The sequence below is a fragment of the Neofelis nebulosa genome, chromosome 15 (genome assembly GCF_028018385.1).
Source record: "Neofelis nebulosa isolate mNeoNeb1 chromosome 15, mNeoNeb1.pri, whole genome shotgun sequence".
NCBI classification, from domain to species: Eukaryota; Metazoa; Chordata; class Mammalia; order Carnivora; family Felidae; genus Neofelis; species Neofelis nebulosa.
Window position 1 is genome coordinate 61,766,957 of NC_080796.1, and position 23,198 is coordinate 61,790,154.

A 23,198-nucleotide genomic window follows, 5' to 3' on the forward strand; every position below is an offset into this window, starting at 1 on the left:
CACATATCATTTGCTTACCAGGGAGGAGTTCTATTGAGCTCAGAGGCAAGACATGGATTGTTTAGGATAGAAATCTGTGGACCAGGCACTGAGGGACATAGAGAGGTGGACATGCTAACAGGAGGACTAGGGCCACAAAGGTTATAGTAAGCCCCAAAGAGAGACTGGGTCTATTTTTGTCTTAAATTTTGCTGCTTGAGTAGGGCTCCTCCTTTTTCATTTCCTAGTCTTTCTGGAAACAGTAAGCTCCAGAACAAGTAAGTCTACAAATGGATATGTCTCCAGAACAAGTAAGCTCCAGAACAAGTAAGTCTACAAATGGATAGAAGACCATTCCTCCTTGTGAATGCCGGTTCCTTCAAAGAACTAGCCTTGCCCATTTCCTCATATATATATATATGACACTGCTATTGTTCAAAACCTTTTTCAAACTTCTCTTGAAACTAATAATGAAAATGAAGCCAGGAGTATCATTTTTGAGTGTTTAGTATGTTCTGAGTACAATGCTAAGAGTGTTAACTTACATTATCTCATATATTGTAAGATTGATTTTGTGAGTTATTATTCCATTTTACATATGAGGGAAAAAGGTCTAGAGAAATAATTTTCCCTGATAACACAACCAAGTATTAATTTTTAAACCATAGAATTTCTCAAAGGAAAACATTAAGAATCTGTAAAGAGAAAAAAAAAATCCCCATTTGATTTCTTAATGGTGAACTTGGAATCATGTTACTGTATCTTTAAAAAGTCAAGTTCCAATAAAAATCCATTAACTACTTTCAAATATAGCAATCCTCCTGTCCAGCTGTGAAAAGTACTAGATGATACTTATTTGCCATTTGTGTTATTTACGGTCCATGACTTTTATGGTAACTGGTTCCTATTATTGGTTTCTATTAATGTAAAACATAAGTGAACATAAATGAGGCGTGAATCATTTCTTTTTATTAGCCCCACAGTCTTCACTCAGTGCTTGCAGTAACTCCAGCTGTGTCTTGTTAGTGATAACCTATTTAAAGAAGCGATCTTTAAGGATAAGGAATATGATTAGGAATCTTTGTCCATTTTACATCACTTCTCTCCTGTACGATAGTGATGAAAAAAGAAAGCAGTATATAATTAATGGCATAGCAGAATCTGGAGCCACTTCTGATTTGTATTGTACTTAATATGATACTAATCAGACAATCAGTGGATTCTAGTAATTAGTGTAAGTAACTACTAATTTAAAGGTAGGATATGTTGTAAAACAGTTTTCACTATTGCAGCTTATGGACTTTCCTCTCCTATGTATTTGTACCATTAAATAGTTGCCATTGTATCAGAGCTATTATGCAATAGAATTTAGAATTTTAAATAAAGAACACTTAAATTAATTACAATTATGGCCCCTCTGTGTTTTGGAGGATCACCAATTAAGCATAAGTTGTGGCATTAACTTCAAAGTTTTATCTTAATAAAAAAACACTTGCTATGCTATTTCTGTTTATAAGAGAGCTTTTCAAAAGCAATGCTCAGAATTTTTCCTGATACTTTTACTTGCTCAAAAAGGGAGAGAATTTTTTTAAAAAATTATACCAGAAGAAACATTTTTTTTAATTAGAAAACAAAGTAACTTATAACTACAAATTTAAGAGTTTTACCATGAAAAGTCTTTTGATGTAAATAGGGAAATTCTGGCTAATATCAAATATTTTACTACTTGTACTTATCAAATCAAAATATTTATCAAAATATTTATCAAATTTAAAATTTAAAAATTTATCAAAATATTTACTACTTGTGTGAACATTTCTTGAAGATGTGATATTATCATGTACTTTTTTAAGCTTATTTATTTATTTTGAGAGAGAGAGAGAGAGAGAGAGAGAGAGAGATTGAGAATCCCAAGTGCTAACAGTGTGGTGCCCCATGTGGGGCTCACAAACTGTGAGATCATGACCTGAGCTGAGCCACCCAGGTGCCCCTCTTATGTATTTTCTAATTCAGAGAAGAATAGCTTGTTATTTAAAAATAATTTGGTAAACTTACTATACTTTGTAAATATTCAGCACCTTTAGTCATCAAAAATATAACAACGAATCTTCCATAGTAGAGTATTTCCTCATTCTTTCTTGTCAGGGACCTTTCCGTGATATCACCGAAGTACTGGAACAGCGCTACAAGCCTTTGGAGCCAACATTGTGGATGGCAGAACCAATCAATGAGTTAAAGATGGCCAGAGAAGAACTCAGAAAACAGGAGTGGATGCGAAATATAAATGACAATAGGTGAGTTCTTAGTTTAAAAACATAGCTGTACCATGTTGGGTGCCTTAAGGGATCCAACATTTTTTATTTCCTGATTGTAGAGAATCTTTTTTTGGTGAAAGAAGGTAAAGCTACCCTTGACCCATTCAGAAGCAACATGCAAATGTTTTATATATTTATATATGTAAATATATATAAATGTGTATATATATGAATACATATTTATTCATGTGTGTGTGAATTAATGGCATTCCAAGGGGATAAGTGACTACTGTCCATACATCTGTGAAAATAATTACCTTAATTATCTAGTGAAAGCCTATGTATTTATGATGCTTCCAAAATAAGATCCAACAGAACAAAAACATTTTTCTTAATGTGGACTAAATTTAATTTGGAAATGCTGATATACATTGTAGTTTTCATAAATCAGGTGCAGTGTACAACAGACTCCAAAAACACCTCCTGAAGAGCCAGGCCTTGGACAATGTTTGACCCCTTTTTAATATAGTAGTGCTTGCAGTTGCAGGACACATAACAAGATATTAAAACATGTTAAGTACAGAAAACTAGCCAAAATGACAAAATGGAAGACTTCTCAAATTCCAGGAAGAAATGAAAGCTAGAAAATTACTCAAAACAGATATATCTGATCAAGAATTTAGAATAACAGTCATAAGATTAGTAGCTGGGCTTGAAAAAAGCATAGAAGACAGCAGAGATTCTATTGCTGCAGCGATCAAGGAACTGAGAAATAGTCATGATGAATTAAGAAATACTATAAATGAGGTGAAAAATAAACTAGATGCAGTGACAGCAAGATGGAGGAAGCAGAGGGGAGAACAAGTGAAACAGAAGATTAAATTATGGAAAATGATGAAGCTGAGAAAAAGAGAGGTAAGAAAATACTAGACCACAAGGGGAGAATTAGAGAACTAAGTGATTCAATGAAATGTAATAATATCCATATCATAGGACTTCCAGAGAAGAAGAAGAAGAGAGAGAAAGAGGGAGAAGGTTTATTTGAACAAAATATACCTGAGAACTTTCCTGATCTGGGGAAGGAAGCAGACATCCAAATCCAGGAGGCGCAGAACTCCCTTCAGGTTCAACAAGAATAGGTCTTCACCATGTTGTATCATGGTGAAACTGGTAAAATACAAAGATAAGGAGAGAATTCTGAAAGCAGCTAGGGACAAATGGGCCTTAACCTACAAGGGTAGACACATAAGGGTAGAGGCAGACCTGTCCACTGAAACTTGGCAGGCCAGAAGGGATTGGCAGGAAATATTCAACGTGCTGAATAAGAAAAATATGCAACCAAGAATCCTTTATCCAGCAAGGCTGTCATTCAGAGTAGGAGGAGAGGTAAAGACTTTCCCAGGCAAACAAAAACTGAAGGAGTTCATGGCCACTAAACCAGCCCTGCAAGAGATCCTAAGGCGGGGGGGGGGGGGGGGGGGGGGGAGGGGGGGGGTCTGTGAGTGGAATGCTACAAAGACTACAAAGGACCAGAGACACTCCACAAGCATGAAACCTACAGATAACTCAATGACACTAAACCCATATCTTTCAATAATAACTCTGAATGTAAATGGACTAAATGTCCTAATCCAAAGACATAGGGTATCAGAATGGATAAAAAACCAAGATCCATCTATATGCTGTCTACAAGAGACCCATTTTAGTCCTGAGGACACTTTCATTTTGAAAGTGAGGGGATAGAGTTCCATCTATCATGCTACCAGAAGTCAAAAGAAAGCTGGAGTAGCCATACCTATATCAGACAAGCTAGATTTTAAACTAAAGACTATAACAAGAGATACAGAAGGGCATTATTATCATAGTTATAGGGTCTATCCATCAAGAAGAGCTAACAATTATAAATGTTTATGCCCCCAACTTGAAAGCACCCAACTGTATAAATCAATTAATCACAAACATAAACAATCTTACTGATAAGAATACAGAAATTACAAGGGGCTTTAATACTCCACTTACAACAATGAACAGATCATCTAGGTAGAAAATGAATAAAGAAATAATGGCCTTGAATGATACACTGGACCAGATGGAGTTGAGAGATATATTCAGAACTTTTCATCCAAAATCAGCAGAATACACATTCTTCTCAAGTGCACATGGAACATTCTCCAAGATAGATCACATACTGGGTTACAAAACAGCCCTCAATAAATATAAAAGAACTGAGATGACACCATGCATATTTTCAGATCACAATGCTTTGAAACTTGAAATCAACTACAACAAAAAATTTGGAAAGCCTCCAGAAGCATGGGGGTTAAAGAACATCCTACTAAACGATGAATGGATCAACCAGGCAATTAAAGAGGAAATTTAAAAAATATATGGAAACAAATGAAAGTGAAAATATTGAAAATACATTGCAATCCAGGCCTATCTCAAGAAACAAGAAAAATCCAAAATACAAAACCTAACCTCACCCCTGAAGAAACTGGAAGCACAGCAGCCAAGAAACCCCAAAGCCGGCAGAAGAAGAGAAACAATAAAGTAGAGCAGAAATAAACAATATAGAATTAAAAAAAAAAACAAAAAACAGTAGAACAGATGAATGAATCTAAGACCTGGTGTTTTTGAAAACATAAACAAAATTGATAACCCCCATCCAGACTTCTCAAAAAGAAAAGAGAGAGAACCTAAATAAATAAAATCACGAATGAAAGAGGAGAGATCACAACCAACACCACAGAAATACAAACAATTATTAGAGAATACTATGAACAATTATATGTCAACAACCTGGACAACCTGGAAGAATTGGACAATTCCCTAGACACCCACATACTACCAAAACTCAAACGGGAAGAAATAGAAAATTTGAACAGACCCATAACCAGTGAAGAAATTGAATCAGTTATCAAAAATCTCTAAACAAATAAGAGTCCTGGGCCAGATGGCTTCCCAGGGGAATTCTACCAGACATTCAAAGCAGAGTTAATATCTATTCTACTCAAGCTGTTCCAAAAATTAGAAATGGAAGGAAAGCTTCTGGATGCATCCTATGAAGCCAGCATTACCTTGATTCCCAAACCAGAAAAAGACCCCACTAAAAAGGAGAATTACAGGCCAATATCCATGATGAATATGGATGCAAGAATTCTCAACAAGATACTAGCAAATTGAATTCAACAGTATACTAAAAGAATTATTCACCGTGATCAAGTAGGATTCATTCCTGGGCTGCAGGGCTGGTTCAGTATTCACAAATCAAGCAATGTGATACATCACATTAATAGAAGAAAGGATAAAAACCATATAATCCTGTCAATAGATGCAGAAAAAAAAAAACATTTGACAAAATATAACATCCTTTCATAATAAAAACCCTCAAGAAAGTCAGGATAGGAGGAAAATACCTTAACATCACAAAAGCCACATATGAAAAGCCCACAGCTAATATCCTCCTCAATGAGGAAAAACTGAGAGCTTTCCCCAAGATCAGGAACATGACAGGGATGTCCGCCTTCACCACTGTTGTTTAACGTCGTGTTAACATTGTAGGAAATCCTAGCCTCAGCCATCAGACAACAAAATGAAATAAAAGGCATCCAAATTGGCAAATAAGTCAAAATGTCTCTTTTCACAGATGACATGATACTCTACATGGAAAACCCAAAGACTCCACCAAAAAGCTGCTAGAACTGATACATGAATTCAGCAAAGTTGCACGATACAAAATCAATGTACAGAAATCGTTTGTATTTCTATACACCAACAATGAAGCAACAGAAAGAGAAATCAAGAAATCATTCCCATTTGCAATTGCACCAAGAACCATAAAATACCTAGGAATAAACCTAAGCAAACATGTAAAAGATCTGTGTGCTGAAACTATAGAAAATTTATGAAAGAAATTGAAGAAGTCACAAAGACATGGAAAAACATTCTATGCTCATGGATTGGAAGAACAAATATTCTTACAATATCAAAGCAATCTATACATTCAATGCAATCCCAATCAAAATTGCACCAGCATTCTTCTCAGAGCTAGAACAAACAATCCTAAAATTTGTATGGAACCATAAAAGACCCTGCATAGCCAAAGTAATGTTGAAAAAGAAAACCAAAGTGGGGGACCATCACAATCCTGGGCTTTAGCCTCTACTACAAAGCTATAATCATCAAGATAGTGTGGTATTGGCACAAAAACAGACACATAGACCAATGGAATAGAATAGAGAACCCAAAGTGGGACCCACAAATGTATGGCCAACTAATTTTTGACAAAGCAGAAAAGAGTATCTGATGGAAAAAAGACAGGCTCTTTAGCAAATGGTGCTGGGTGACCTGGACAGTAACATGCAGAAGAATGAAAGTGGACCACTTTCTTACACCATACGCAAAAGTAAACTCAGAATGGATGAAAGACTTAAATGTGAGACAGGAAACCATCAAAACCCTAGAGGAGAAAGCAGGCAACAACCTCTTTGACCTCAGCTGCATCAACTTCTTACTCAACACATCTCTGAGGGCAAGGGAAATAAAAAAACAAAACTGAGCTATTAGGATCTCATCAAGATAAAAAGCTTCTGCATAGATGAAACAATCAACAAAACTAAAAGGCAACCGATGGAATGGGAAAAGATGTTTGCAAATGACATATCGGATAATGTGTTAGTTAGTATCCAAAATCTATGAAGAATTTACCAAACTCAACACTCGAAAAACAAATAATCCAGGGAAGAAATGGCCAGAAGACATGAAAAGACACTTTTCCAAAGAAGACATCCAGATGGCCAACAGACACATGAAAAAAGATGCTCAACATCACTCATCATCAGGGAAACACAAATCAAAACCACATTGAGATACCACCTCACACCAGTCATAGTAGCCAAAATTAACAAGTCAGGAAACAACAGATGTTGGTGAGGATGTGGAGAAACATCTTACACTGTTGGTGAGAATGCAAACTGGTGCAACCACTCTGGAAAACAGTGTGGAGATTCCTCAAAAAATTAAAAATAGAATTACCCTATGACTGAACAATAGCACTACTAAGGATTTATCCTAAGAATACAGGACTGCTGATTCATAGAGGCACATGTACCCCAATGATTATAGCAGTGCTACCAACAATAGCCAAATTATAGAAAGTGCCCAAATTTCCATCAACTGATGAATGGATAAAGAAGATGTGGCTTATATATACAATGGAATACTATTTGGCAATGAGAAAGAATGTAATCTTGCCATTTGCAACAATGTAGATGGAACTGGAGGGTATTATGCTAAGTCAGGCAAAGAAATAAGTCAGGCAGAGAAAGACAGATACATGTTTTCACTCATATGTGGAGTTTGAGAAACTTAATATGGGGGAAGGGAAGAAGAAAAAAAAATAGTTTCAGGGAGGGAGGCAAACCATAAGAGACTCTTAAAATACAGAGAACAAACTGAGGGTTGATGGGGGGGAGGGGCGAGGGAGAGGGGAAAGTCGGTGATGGGCATTGAGGGGGGCACTTGTTGGGATGAGCAGTGGTGTTGTATGTAAGTGATGAATCATGGGAATCTACTTCCAAAGCCAAGAGCACACTGTATATACTGCATGTTAGCTAACTTGACAATTATATTAAAAAATAATAATAAATAACTAAATAACTAAATCAGATGCAGTGAAGGAGGTTAGAGTCTTTACTACTGAGGAAGATAACTGAAGAAGATAAGGAAGGAAGATAAGATATGCATATGCATAATAGCATATGCAACTTAAAATTATTTTACTAGTCTCACTGATTTGGGTCTCAATTCATACATCTTTCTCCAAAGCACTTCCTCTCTCTTAAGGCATTTTTGTCATCAAAATAGTTGTATATAATTTGTAAACAGACTATTTAAAATGTAGAATGGTTTTTAAAAAATTATTATTATTATCCTATAATATATCCTGTAATTATCTTTGTATTGTATCTTATAATAATTCTTTAGTAATATACATATTCTAATAATAAGATTATTATATTCTAACAAAAACTATAATTATATAATAATTATAATATAAAATATTACTACAAATCATTGTATAATAGTCAACAATATATGAACTATTGTTTTTACATGATATATAGTATGAGCTAATCATATTATAAATGTTACATAATAATAATTTATCTAATAATAGTTCCAAAATACATTACAAAGCATGCTTTGTTAAGTACAGAAACTAGAATTACCTCTCATCCCACACAGTGGATTTTGGATCATTTTATCTGTCAGGTGGGATATATAACATGCTTTATTTTAATCATACATTTCTGGAGAATCTCTTTAAAAATGAAAATTTCCCACAAATTCAGATGAAAGATAAAATTGGCAGGCATCTCAAGTTATTTATATATATATATATATATATATATATATATATATATATATATATTTTATAGCAATTACTTGATGTGAAATAATTAGCTATAGAGTATTCCACAGCTTCTTTCAAGAATTGACAGACACCCAACATATGATGAATAAGAAAACAATAAAAAAACGATTTCCATTTGGTTTGGAGAAGGTATATTTGTTTTACCAAAGAAATTATAGAAGATTAATGCTACTCAGACTTAGTCAAGCAAAATCTGCGATTTAGTGATGTATATCGGAAGAGTTCTATTATGCAGAATTATTTTTGTTTTCAATGATGCATAGGTTTATGAAATAACAAGATTAGCTGTTCAAATAATTGGCCACCTTGGTATTCATATGCAAATCACCGTCTATCAAAAGATACTGAAGTATCCTTCCATAGAATTTCCCTTGATAAGCCTGGAAGAACAGATGTCAACATCATCCCCAAAGAAAGGTGGTCCACTTACACTCTCCATGGATACTTGTCAATACCTTCAACATCTGTGCTATATATCATGCTGGTAACCCCTTATCCTGAAGCTTTCAGATTGAAAGGTGCTTCCAGGATTATCAACCAATCAGAAACACACCCGATTGGGAATGCTAAAGAAATTACTTAGAGATTTAAAGCTATCATGTTTTTAGCCATGGGGCTAAGCAACTGGTCGTAGCAACTAGCCAATGGGTAATTCCTTTTTTTTTTTTTTTTTTGAGAATTAAAGTAGTGATATTTTGTAGCTTCTTCTGAAACCATTTTGGTTTTTATATACTGCATAACATAATTGTATATTGTGTATTGTGAGGCAAAAGAAATGTTAGAAATTTAGGTTTTATATATTTATAGATAATAATTCTGTGATCGAAATTAGGAAAAAAGTATTCCTTACCACAGAGATGCATAATTTTGTAATGCAGAGGGTCCTATCTATCTTAGGGGCCTATCTTATTCCGTTAGGATCTCATCTTATTATATCTGCAACAGTCCTGTTTTCCAAATAATGTCGCATTCTTTTTTGTTCTTTAAAATAAGCATAGAAAGTGGGACAATAGTATTGTACGCACTGAGTACAGACTACAAAGGGGGTTTTGTAAACATTTGAGAACTTTATCTGTTTCTTCTTTTCCCCAAAGAAACTCATTCCAGTTTCACACTTTTTCTTGAGGAAAATTATCTTCCTTGTTCATATTCCCATTTACCACAATACTAGAGACATTTAAGCAAGCTGTCATTCAGCCAAAATCCTTTTTAATGGCTTTTTATCAACTCCATGATAAATCTTAACTCTTCATCACAAGACACAAGGCCCTTCAGGATGGGATCTAGGCTTGCTTCTCTAGCCAATCTGCCACACTTCACGAGGAACTCTGTGTCTCAGGGCTTCTGAGCAGCTTCCATTCCTCTGTATATCCCATGTTCTCTTCCGCTTCCGTTAAGGAATTTTCTAACTCCCATGATTTACTCAATCTGATATTCACTTAAAAACATTTAAAAGAATTGTTATTTTTACTTTTTGAAAAATGGAGACAGCAACACATACTCGTTTTAGAGTTTTTCAGAGAGCATTTCAAAGAACATTTTTAGATGTAAAATAGGACCATGCCAGTTGCCCCGATGAAGTGGAGAAAGGAGTCATTGTTATTAAGAGGTGGAAGAAGTATCAAAGAGCTGCCATCAAAGAGCTATCCAAGTAAATGCTTAACATATGCACCAACATGGCGGAGATGGGATGGAATGGGCCATCATGTCAGGTGGTACAGGCTGACAGGGGCTTCACTTAAAGTCTTATGAGAGGTGCTAAGGTCCTATATGTTAATACCTTCTGTTAATTCTAAGCATTCTGGTTTAATACAGAGAGTATAATTGTGCAGACTGTAACTGGACCCAATGGGAGTGGATTTAAGACATGTAATAGAAGTCGGTGCCAGTCTGTGTTCTGGGAGGCAAAATGATGGCTCCCGACAGAGTCTGTGGGAGTCCCAACCTAATCTCAGGAAGCTGTGAATACGTTACCTTCTATGATGTAGAGGACTTTACCGACATGATTAAGGTTTTAAGGATGGGGGGTTATCCCAAATTATCTGAGGGGGCCCAATATAATCACAAGGGTCCTTAAAAGTGGAAGAGGGAGGCAGAAAGATTTTACTACATAGGTCAGAGTTGTGTGATATGAGAAGGACAACTTATCTTTGCTGCCTTTGCATCTCATGGACGCGGCCACAACCAAGGAATACTGGCAGCCTCCAGAAGCCGGGAAAGGGAGAGAAGTGACTTTCCCCCTAGAATCTCCAGAAGGAATGCAGTTCTGCCGGCACCTTGATCTTAGCCCAGTGAGACCCGTTTCAGGCTGCTGACATTTTGTACTCTTTAAGCCAGTAAGTTTGTGGTGACTTATAGAAGCAATAGAAAACTGATGTACCTTGTTCTTCAAATGAAAGCACTACCTTGGGGGCGTCCGGGTGCCTCAGTCATTGCAGCATCAGGATTTTGATGGTGGCTCAGGTCATGATCATCTGGCTCCGCACTGAGCGTGGAGTCTGCTTTAAGATTGTCTCTCTGCCTTCCTCTGCCCCTCTCCCCCACTCGCTTTCTCTCTCTCTCTCTCTCTCTCTCTGTCTCTCTTAAATTAAATTAAAAAAATAAATAAAGCTAAGAGCTATCTTGTTAGATCAGCCTTTGGTGTTTATAAACCTGAGCTAAACTTGAGGGAAATCCTTGGATTTCTAAGGACTGGAGATTCTTCTGCAGGTTTAAGGCATGGTCATTTAAAGGATTAAAAAAAAATATGATTGTGGCTTGAGCCTCCCTATGAGGAGAAGTTAATAATTGAATCACAGTATAAATTATATTTTATTTTAAAGCTGTATAGGCTTTCATAAGAACCTAAATACAGACAGCTTAATAGCTGTCTACATCTTTTTGAAAAATAAAAGGTGTTAATTTTCTGATAGTTATTGTAGGGGAGGAAAAACTTTCACTCTAACCCCTTAGGGTCCTCAGCTGGGCCTAAAAATTAAATTGACCTACAACACATTAACAGGAGAAAAGCACACGCACTTGTTTAATGTAAGGATTACATGACACAGGAGCCACATAAGGAAATGAATACCCCAAAAAAGTGGCAAACCCTAAGTGCTTATATATGAGCGTGAACAATGAGAAGCAATTGTGGAAAAATAAAACGTGTGGGGAGAGCGAAGGAAGAGAAAAGTTAAATAACAAAATTTGTACAAAATTCCATTGGCCTCAACTCCTCATCTCTGGTGATAAGAACGTCTTTCCTCCTGGTTTAGGAAAGCCAGCTGTCATAGGGGTGTGTTAGTTCCCGATTTTAGGGAATAAAAGGAGAGTTCAAAAAAAAAATGGAGAGTTCAGATCACTTTTCTTGTGCCTATCTTTTCAAGTGCCTTTAGCTCAAAATAATCCTTTGGCAAAGTGGCATGTTCTGGGATGGCACGTTCTGTCACCCTTTGTTATCAGATTAGGTGAAATGAGAGGCATCCTACATACATTTAGTAGCAAAGCATAGCAGCTCCATTTCTTGAGCTCGGCCATTTGCTGGCACTGGTAACAAGTGTTCAGCAACTATGAATCTTGTGTGTCTGCCGTCATTTTCTCAAATGTGCACCCTGGCTTAGACAGAAGCCTTGGTGAATAGATTTACTCATTATTAAACCTTTTAAATATGCTTTTCTAATTAAGTATCAGTATCATTTCGTAGACCGTTACCACTGGAAAAATGTTATAGGAAAGGTTAAGAAACTAGATCTAAACAGTTTTTTTTTTTTTTAAAGGACATTTACAAAAATGTACATCTAGATGAGATCTGGTTATGTTTATCACTAAAGAATAGTGATAAGAAAATTTAACACATCTCAAAAGTTTTTTGACCCTTGGGATTTTCAAACACTTTAGGCCTTTACAATTTCCATATTTTCTGAACTGTTATTGTATTATGATAAATAGGGATTATCATATATTTTCAGACAATGTTTTCTTAACAATTCAACTTTTATTTGTAACTCTTCCATTTATTTTAATTACTAGCACAGTGTGCAACATTTATTAATCAGCAGAGCCTTTTTAAGTTAAAATACTAAATTAGCTAACCCCATTAACACAGAATACTCCAAACAAGCAGTAATAGGAGAGGTAGTTACTGTGCAAATCGTATTAAACATGCGGGTGCTCTAGGGCACAGTTAAGCATGATTACCCTCTTTTGATCCAGTATTCCTCTGCCTCTCCCAGCTCATTTCCAGTGGAAATTTACAAAGTGCTGCCTTCATTTTTCCAGCTTAATTTTTCTAATGAAGTTCTGGTACTTTATAATACTGGAGATACAGATAATAAGCCTATGTATAATTACAAAGTTCTAGAATTTGTCTACAAAAGGGCCCTTTATTACTTTGGCTGTACAGTGAGAACTGTGCTTTTGTTTTGTTCACTCTTTCCATGGAAAAAATGATTTTTTAAATAAATTACTTTCCATGGGAAAAAAAATGATTTTTTTTTAATAAATAACCACAGAACACTTGGATTGTGTTCTTAACAGACATTTAACATCAAAGAAGTTTAAGATTTACAACATCAACATAATGGGATAATTTGGAATACTTTTATTGATATCCTGAGAATATTACATACGCCTTGGTGTATGTAATTGAGCAAGTCATAAAAAGACACTTGCGGTCTTTTTCGTTAGGTATTGTCATACTCTATGTACTCTTCCTAAGACAATGCCTGACATATGCTAGATAAAGTTTTGCCAATTGACTTTAGGTACTTTATGAGGTATATGGAATTTCTTTTTTGAGAGAAGAATAATCGTTTTGTGCCATAGTCAGCATTCTTATATTGGTGTGGCGTGTATACATCCAAAATTTTCCTGTTTCACTTTAGGGTTCAAAAGTGTGTTGGGAGCACCTGAGTGGCTCAGTCGGTTGAGCCCCCCACTCTTGGTTTCAGCTCAGGTCATGATCTCACAGTTTGTGGGTTCGAGCCCCACATCTGGCTCCACGCTGGCCGTATGGAGTCTGTTTGGGATTCTCTTTCTCCTCTCTCTCTGCCCTTCTCTCTTTCTCTCTCTTTTTCTCTCTTTCTCTCTTTCCCTCAAAAATAAATTAATTAATTAAGAAAAAAAGGTGTGTTGGGGTCAGAAGGAACTTGAAGCCTGAACAGAATTTTGCCAGACAGAACAAGGAGGGTGACAAAAGGAGGTGGCCCGGATAAAGCCATCTCTGTGCTAAACAGTACATAGTTCATGGGGTTTCATGGGGTTTCAGTGTGCCTTCTGAGGTGTCTTGTGGAGCTCAGCTCGCGGCTTGGGTGCCTCGTGCAACGTGGCAGAGATGAGATGGAAAGTGTGGTTGGAGCCCAAGTGTGCAGGGCCATGTGAACCAATGTAAAGTATTTGGACTTCACCATATAAAAGACAGTATGAAACCATCACAGTTTTAGTCACTGGAGTGAAGGGGTCAGACAGATTAAAAACGGCACCCTACTAGCTCTGTCCATGGTTAAGAAATGAGAGTCACTGGTGACAAAGACCAGTGAGAGGACTGTTACCACAGTCCGATTCCGAGATGAAGAGGACATTGGCAGTGGAGGGGCAGAGAGAGGTTGACAGATAGCTGTAGGCAGAATCCTACAAACCCTAAACCAGTTTTAGGGGCCAGCCTGATAGGGTGTAGATGGCATGGTCAGGGGCACAGATATGTTTAGAGTCACTGTCTTAGAGCTTTCTTCGCTGCAAAGGACAGAAATGCACTCAAGGTAACTGAGAAAGTTACGTTAAAAGTTACGTTTGGAAAGATCCAGCAGGGAGTCTTGTAGAAATATGAGGAACCAAAGAAAAACTGGACCAAGGTGACCTTGAGGCTGCAGGGGCATGATTGCTCACTCTGGGGGCAACTCTGCTTTTCTCTGCATTTGTGCCTCTCATCTGCTGTCTGCTGACTACCTTCATCTGCTAGGAGTTTCTTTCCCATAAATCTTCAGCTTGCATTTATTTATCATGGCCATTCCAGGCCTGATTCAATATAACCTTCCAGCTCTAGAACCTACACTTAATTCCTTCTTTTCAGTTCAAATTGCTGAAAGAGAATCTGTTTTGCTCAGTATATATAAACAAACTAGCCCACAGAAGTCATAACATTGAACACAATAAATAATAAATATGTGTTAAAGTAATAGATACGTTAAGTTAACGTATAAATAAACCACAGTCGTGATCTTGGGGAAGGTATGTTACATCATATCAACTACAGTGTTTTATGGGAGTAAGGCCATAAGCAAAGATTTCTTCGGATTGAGGAGTGCCAAGCAAGGAGTCCTTTAGTGCCTTGACGTGATGACTTCTGGCTGAATGGACTGGCTAGTCGGTGATGTCCTTACGTGACTGAGAAAAAAATACAGGCGTACCTCAGAAATATTGCACGTTTGGTTCCAGACCAAGGAACAAAGTGAATATCACAATAATGCAAGTCAAATTGATTTTTTGGCTTCCCATTGCATATGAAAGTTATGTTTACATTGTAAGTATGCTATTAAGTGTATGCAGCAGCATTATGTCTGAAAATGTGCATACTTTAATTTAAAAATACTTTATTGCTATATGTAAGTGATGAATCACTAAACTCTACTCCTGAAACCAATATTATGCTAAATGTTAACTAGAATTTAAACAAAAATTTGAAACGAAACAAAACAAAACAAAATTCTACGGACTCTAGAAATGGAAACATATAAGGATAATTGATAAAACATTCTTTTCCAAAAAATAAATGGGTTAATTAATTAATTAATTAATTATTACTAAAACAGACTAACCATCATCTGAACTTTCAGCAAGGTGTAATCTTTTTGCTGATAGAGGGTCCTGCCTCAGGGTTGATGGCTGCTGACTGATCAGGGCGGTTGCTGAAGTTTGGGATGACTGTGGCAGTTTTCTTAATACAAAAGTGAAATTTGCCATATCGATTACCTCTGCCTTTCACTAATGATTTCTCTGGAGCGTGCATTGCTCTTTGATAGCATTTTACCTACAGTATAACTTCTTGTGGAATTGGAGTTAATCCTCTCAAACCTCTGCTTTATCCACTAAATAGGTGATATTCTCACGCCTTTGTTGCCATTTCCACAATCTTCACAGCCTCTTCCCCAGGAGTAGATCCCACCTCAAGAAACCACTTTCTTTGCTCACCCGGAAGAAGCAGCCCCTCCTCCGTCCAAGTGTGATTCAATCAAATCTTCAGGGTCCTCTTGTATTTCTAGTTGTCTTGCCATTTCTGCCACATCTGCACATACTTCCTTTGTTGAAATCTTGAATCCTGCAGACTCATACGTGAAGATTGGAACTGACGTCTCCTAAATTCCTACTAATGTTGATATTTTGACCTCTTCGCTTGAATCATGCATGTTCCTAATGGCATCTAGAATGTGAATCCTTTCCAGAAGATTTTCAGTTTACTTTTCCCACATCCACCAAAGGAATCACTATCTATTGCAACTATGGCTTATGAAATGTATTTCTTAAATCGTAAGACTTGAGAGGCAAAATTACTCCTCAATCCATGGGCTGCAGAACGGATGCTGTGCTAGCAAGCGTGAAAACAACCTCCATCTTGTACATCTCCATCAGAACTCTTGGCTGACCAGGTACATTGTCAGTGAGTGTTCATATTTTGAAAGGAATCTTTTTTTTTTTTTTTTTTTTTGAGCAGTAGTTCTTAACATTGGTCTTAAATATTCAGTGGGCTTAAATGTTGTGAACAGATGTGCTATGCAGGCTTTGTTGTTTCATTTACAGAACACAGGTAGAGTAGACGTAGCATAATTCTTACGGGCCCTACGATTTTTGGAATGGTAAATAAACATTGGTTTCAACTTAAAGTCCCCAGCTGTATTAGACCCTACCAATAAAGTAAGCCTGTCCTCTGAAGTTTTGAAGCCAAGCATTGGCTCTTCTCCAGCTACGAAATTCTTAGAGATGCCATCTTTTTCCAATCGAAGGCTATTTCGTTTACATTGAAAATCTGTTGTTTAGGGGCGCCTGGGTGGCGCAGTCGGTTAAGCGTCCGACTTCAGCCAGGTCATGATCTCGCGGTCCGTGAGTTCGAGCCCCGCGTCAGGCTCTGGGCTGATGGCTCGGAGCCTGAAGCCTGTTTCCGATTCTGTGTCTCCCTCTCTCTCTGCCCCTCCCCCGTTCATGCTCTGTCTCTCTCTGTCCCAAAAATTAAAAAAAAAAAAAAAAAAGTTGAAAAAAAAAGAAAATCTGTTGTTTAGTATGGGCCACCTTAATTAATTATCTTAGCTAGATCTTTGGATAACTTGCTGCAGCTTCTATAACAGAACTTAGCTGCTTCACCTTACACATCTATGTCATTGGCTTCTTTCCATAACCTCACGAGCCAACCTCTGCTAGATTCAGACTTTTTTTTCCTCAGCTTCCTTACCTCTCTCTGCCCTCATAGGATTGAATAGAGTCAGGGCCTTGCTCTGGATTGGGCTTTGGCCTAAGAGAATGCTGCGGCTGGCTCGATCTTCTATCCAGACCACTCAAACTCTCCGTGTCAGCAATAAAGCTGTTTCATTTCTTTCTCATTTGTGTATTCATTGGAGTAGCACTTTTAATTTCCTCCAAGGACTTTTCCTTTGCTTTCACGACTTAGGTAACTGTCTTGTCTGGAGCAAGAGGCCTACCTTTTGACCTATCTTGGTCTTTGACATGCCTTCCTCATTAAACTTTATCATTTCTAGCTTTTGATTTAAAGTGAGAGACATATGACTGTTCTTTTTACTTCAACACCTTAGAGGTCACCATAGGGTTGTTAACTGGCCTAACTGCAGTGTTTTTGTGTCTTAGGAAAGGGGAGTTCTGAGGAAAGGGTGAGATGGGGGAATGCCAATTTGGTGGGGCAGTCAGAACACACAGAATATTTATCCACTAAGTTCCCTGTCTTATATGGGTGTAGTTCATGGTGCCCCCAAATAATTATAATAGTAATATCCTAGATCACTGATCACAGGTAATCATAATGAATATAATAGTTAAAAAGTGTGATGTATTGTGGTAATTGCCCAAGTGTTACAGAGACACAAAATGAGTAAATGCTGTTAGAAAAATGGCGCTGATAGACTTGCTCTAAACAGGGTGCCACAAAGCTTCAGTATGCAAAAAGCACGATATCTGAATAGATCACTAAAGCAAAGTGTAATAAAATGAAGCATGTCTATATAAGAATTATAGGTTTGATTGGATGGAGGTTTTGGATATAAGCTTAATTTAGGGGCAGCTCTTTAAGATTCCTATTGTGCATCTAGGTAGATAGATATTCCTAGTGAGCATTTGGAAATACTGGTCTTGAGTTAAAGAAAAACATTGTATATAGAGATAAGGGTTTAGAAATCATCACTGTAGAGGAATTAATTAAAACCTTGGTGGTGGAAGAATCTGCTAGAGGGAAACTATCGAGAGAGAAATGTACAAATTTCTGGGGGTTGCTTTCATGTTAGGACTACGGTCAGGATGCTCATCTACATCACCTTGAGGTTTAAAATTATATACATGTGCCTTCCCCAGTCACAGATATTTTGACTCAGTAGGCAGATGTGTTTGTGATTATGCCCAGGTGATTCAATGCACAGTTATGGCTAAGATAAGAGTCATTAATTCAAGGTATTGGCAGAAAATGGTAAGTCTGTCAAGAAATTAGGAAAGCAAAGAGGAGAAAGAGATATTTTACAGATGTAAAGAAAATTCACTACAAGGACTGGATGAACAGCCTGACGTAGAAGTCAAGTCAAGTGAGAACTAAAAGTATGTTTTGGATTTGGCCATGGGGAAGTCATTCATTGGTAGCTTTACTTTCTTCTTTAACTATCAGGTGATTCTTATTTCTCCCATATTCTTCAGGATATCATAAAAGAGTTTGGCCAAAGCTCAGACATATGAGACAAATTCTTGGCCAAAGATCAGACATATCACGTCTAAAATTTTACTCTTACCTATGGTGACATATGTCTGTATGTATATACACCTGTTTCTAAATTTATATACATATGTGTGTGTGTGTAATAATATATATATAGACATTAAAATATTCAAATATATACATTTCTATTAAAAATATATTTATTTTTAATTTAAAATATGGCAACACAAACACATATTAAATTATTAAGATAAAATGGTGCCAGGGTCATATGTGTCTATGCCATATATATATGTCACCACTTTTCTAGGATTTTATTTTAATATTACACTTTAGAATTGTGCTGAAAATTAACACCAAATTAAGCCACCTATGGATTGTAGAATCTGTATTCTTCTGCTTTTAAATTCATTTTGTAACATTTTTGGTACAGTCACAATTTCTTAAGAATAACTGATAATGATTTGGTGATTTAATCCAAAGGTTGGCTCAGTGACTTGAGATATAATTTGGTTAGAGACCTTGAAATCATTGAAAATGCTTAGATGCACACATGTAAAATTTAAACCAGAGGTTGCAAAATTTAATGGCTTCTGAGCTGCATAGTCTCCAGGTATGTTATATTTGGATGCTACAATTTTCTAAAAATTATATTAATGGAAAAGTAATTAAAAATGGTAATTATTTTTTTTTAAATCCAGATTTTCCAGTTTTTATTAAAACCTAGATGATCTTGGGGCGCCTGGATGGCTCAGTTGGTTAAGCGTCCGACTTCGGCTCAGGTCATGATCTCACGGGTCGTGGGTTTGAGCCCCGCATCAGGCTCTGTGCTGACAGCGCAGAGCCTGGAGCCTGCTTCGGATTCTGTGTCTCCCTCTCTCTCTGCCCCTCCCCTGCTCATGCTGTCTCTATCTCTCAAAAAAATAAATAAATGTAAAAAAAAAAAAAATGATAAATAAATAAATAAATAAAACCTAGATGATCTAGAAACAGTGGGCCCACAGTCTCACATGGCAATAATTGAAGCTTACCTTCTTATTTTTTTTGTCTGACTCACTGGTGTTACCCGCCTAGCCCTTCTGGATATAAATATTGGAGACCCTTGTTCTAGGTGGTAAGCTCCTCAAGAATACAGCCCATGACTTACACAGAACACTGAGCACAATGCTTGAAAAATGGTAGGTGTTAAGTTTTTCTTTTTTTTTTTTTTTTTTTTTTTAATATTGACTTGAGCTTGAACTGAGTCTTGTTTGTTTTGTCTTTATCTGATCACCAAAATTATTCTCACTGAAAGAAAAGTCAAACAAAAGAAAGTGAGTTCAATTGTGATTTCTCTTTGATCTTTATTAACATTTTCCTATTACTCCCGGTAATAGGCAAACCCATACTTCTGTTTTTCTTTCTCTTACTTTCAATAGCATTTTCCAAACTGTGTCTCTTAAAGCACTAATCTGCAAGATGTTAGTGAATTTTCTATCAGATAAATTTGGGGAAAAGTTATAGTTAAAACAGTTAAACTTTTTTTTTTTTTGGCATTTATAGGGCATCTCAGTCTTAAATATACTTTTATTTAGTGTCAACCGCAAAGAAGTAGAATATAATATATAGCCTTTTGCAAACTTATTCACTCATTCATTCAACAAATATTATCGCATGCCTAATATGTGCCAGGCACACTATATTAGGCATTGGGGACAGAGCGATAAACAAGATAGAGATCTCCTGGCTTCCTAGATCTGATAGTATACTTGGCCACGGAATCCCCTCTTCCAGAGACCACAGTCTAGAGTATGCCACTCTGGAATGTTACTCCACAAAGAATATTTGAGTTTCCTTAGCAATTTTTTAAAAATTTTCAGCTTATTTTTTTCCTTAGACCTTCTCAACAATAATTTGTACAAGTGTTTCCTATAGCCTTATTTCCCCCTTAGCTTTTATTTAGTTTTTTACTTAGTTTAATAAAACTGTTTTTTGTAAGTTTTTAATTTTAATTTCACTATGGTTAACATGCATACTTCTATGTTCTTTTATATCAATTACACAAGTCCTTAAAATATCTGAGCTCATCCTTTTTAGCTATATTGGTGCCTTTGTTAGTTTAAAACATCTGATATAAATGGCCCAAAAGAAGACCCTGTGTGAAATGTTACTTAGCTAGAACATTTAAATTTAGTATCTTTTAGCAAGGTTATTTTTTTCTTTTTTTTAAGATTTTTCACAATTAACTACAGAAAAGTCAGCTCTGCAAAACATATGTCCAAAAGTTGTTACATAGCTCTAATAAAGGTAGTGAATCAGCATGCCTTGAGATTGTTAATAATAATAATATATCCAAGAATTTGATTCCTCTTAAGCCAAGAAAAATGTAAGGAGAAGAGCAAAATATGTCTTCCCACTTAAATTTAGAAGCTTGCAATATAAGCTCACTGTCGAGTTGAACAGATAATCTTGCCATTTGAGTCCTTTAAATATTACATTTCTGTCTCCACCCTAGGGAAGAGACCTGTGCTATTGATATTGCTGCTTAAATAGTTTATGAGTTTTAAATTTCCACTATGAATTCCACTCTTATTTTAAAATACTTTATGTATTAAACACTTAGAGCTATGGTTACGTTAAAATCTCAGTGAAAGCTGTCTTCATCCAGAAACGAAGTCTGTTTAATTCCTATTCCAGTTTGTTGCTCATTTTATTAACATCTCTTCAACCAAAATTCGACTCAACTAAAACATCTTAATAGAGTAGTAGACTATGTTTTGAGGTCTTTCTGTTGGTATTAATGAGTTACATGTTAAGTTTATTTGGAAATTTGGATTCTTAATATATACAGTGAAAATCCTTTATTTCTCGTATTGAACGTAATGAAAAAGAGACTTACTTGCTAAGTTTATTCTAAAATTTAGATTATTCTGTATCTAAAGGAAAAATATTCAGCTTTTTATGGACCTTTTTTATGAATCATACCTGAGTCAGTTAACCTGGTTAGTGTTTTAAAAGGGCTAAAATTATTCAGTATGGAGTCATAATTGACATAGCACTGTATAAGTTTAAAAGGTACAGCATAATTTCACTTACATATATTGCAAAATGATATACATTCATTATTCATTATATTAATTCAATATTCGCTATTAATTATACATACTACAAATCTAAAACATACCTCATCCTATTTCAAATATAATTGACAAAAATAATTTGCATATTTCCAATTATGTGTGTTTTTTCAAAATACTTTATCTTTAAAAAAAAAAAAAAAAAAGCTATGATTAGTTAATGAGAACTGAGTCATCTGATAATGAGACCAGAAATGAACTGGTTATAACTCAGCCCTCAAAACATTAAGTTTAGTATTTTCTATGTTATAATAATGATGATAATATTAAAGTCTAATAGAATCATTTTTGAACAGGTGTACTTTTAAGATAACATGAAAACTATTTGTTTGTTGATTGGTTTATTAGATTAAATCAATTTGCTTGATTCATGTTTAATCTTTTAGTTCTTTCATCACCTCCCTCCAAACTTTTACACCCAGGTGTCTTTGCTTGTCAAATTAACTTCTGTAGACTACAGAGGATTCCCTCTGGAATTAAAGGAAATGCCTTCCTTTAATTAGCCCATAGTGTTTTTTTTTTCCTTCCTCCTATTTTATTTTCTTCACCACCAACTAAATAACTATTCTATTTTGAACATTTCAAAGCTCTGAATCCTTGCTCCTTTTTTTTTTTTTAAAGTATTTTAGATGTGCCTTTTAAGCCAAGATCCTGGGATGAATTCCAGCACTCACTCCTGCATCCCCATTAGGGAGTGTCTGTCCTACCAGTGTTGTTAATGATTGGGATGGGGTGCTCATAAACTAAGATTTCATTAACACAACTTGTGATCTTTTGAGCATATTCTACAATTCTGCTACGAGAAAACTTTTATGGCAACCATTATTGCTATGAGAAAACATAATTGGCATGACTCCCTCTCTGTGTAGTATATAAGGCCAAACCGATAACTGATTTGCTGAGTCTTTGGTCATTTTTTACCTCAGTAGTACATGGTTAAGAAACAATATTATCGTAAAGTCACTCTTTTTTTTTTTTTTAAATTTTTTTTTTTCAACGTTTTTTATTTATTTTTGGGACAGAGAGAGAGCATGAACAGGGGAGGGGCAGAGAGAGAGGGAGACACAGAATCGGAAACAAGCTCCAGGCTCCGAGCCATCAGCCCAGAGCCTGACGCGGGGCTCGAACTCACAGACGGGGAGATCGTGACCTGGCTGAAGTCGGACGCTTAACCGACTGCGCCACCCAGGCGCCCCGTAAAGTCACTCTTCATAGAGTTAGAAGTAAACTACTGCTTGCACATATGAAGTTCAATTACTCAAATATTAAGTCAATAAAATTCATAAGACCTTATTTGCTATGCTATCATCTCATTACGTTACATTTTCTTGTCTATGAAGTGTAGGAGATTTTAAAAACTTGAAGACTAAATCATTTTATAACTGATCTGAGATGATGGAAAAGTATTTTTATTTCCTTTTCCCACATGAAAAAATGGATGTATTGATAGTCACTTATGTAAGAATCCTGTATTTATCTTATAATTCATTTATAAAAAAAATATTGTTTTCAGTAAA

General features: G+C 36.0%; 1 protein-coding gene across 6 annotated transcripts in view; it reads left to right on the forward strand.

Annotated features, from left to right (window-relative positions):
• Nucleotides 1-23,198, forward strand: part of SPATA17 (spermatogenesis associated 17) — a 223,884-nt gene that overhangs the window by 105,156 nt on the left and 95,530 nt on the right. For 5 of the 6 annotated variants that reach the window (XM_058701374.1, XM_058701373.1, XM_058701372.1 and 2 more), the window contains one exon: nucleotides 2,125-2,273. In XM_058701374.1, the coding sequence (XP_058557357.1) occupies nucleotides 2,125-2,273 (149 nt within the window). Of the gene's footprint in view, nucleotides 1-2,124; nucleotides 2,274-19,639; nucleotides 19,744-23,198 lie in introns of all 6 variants that reach the window. The other variant, XR_009254330.1, reaches the window with a different exon arrangement.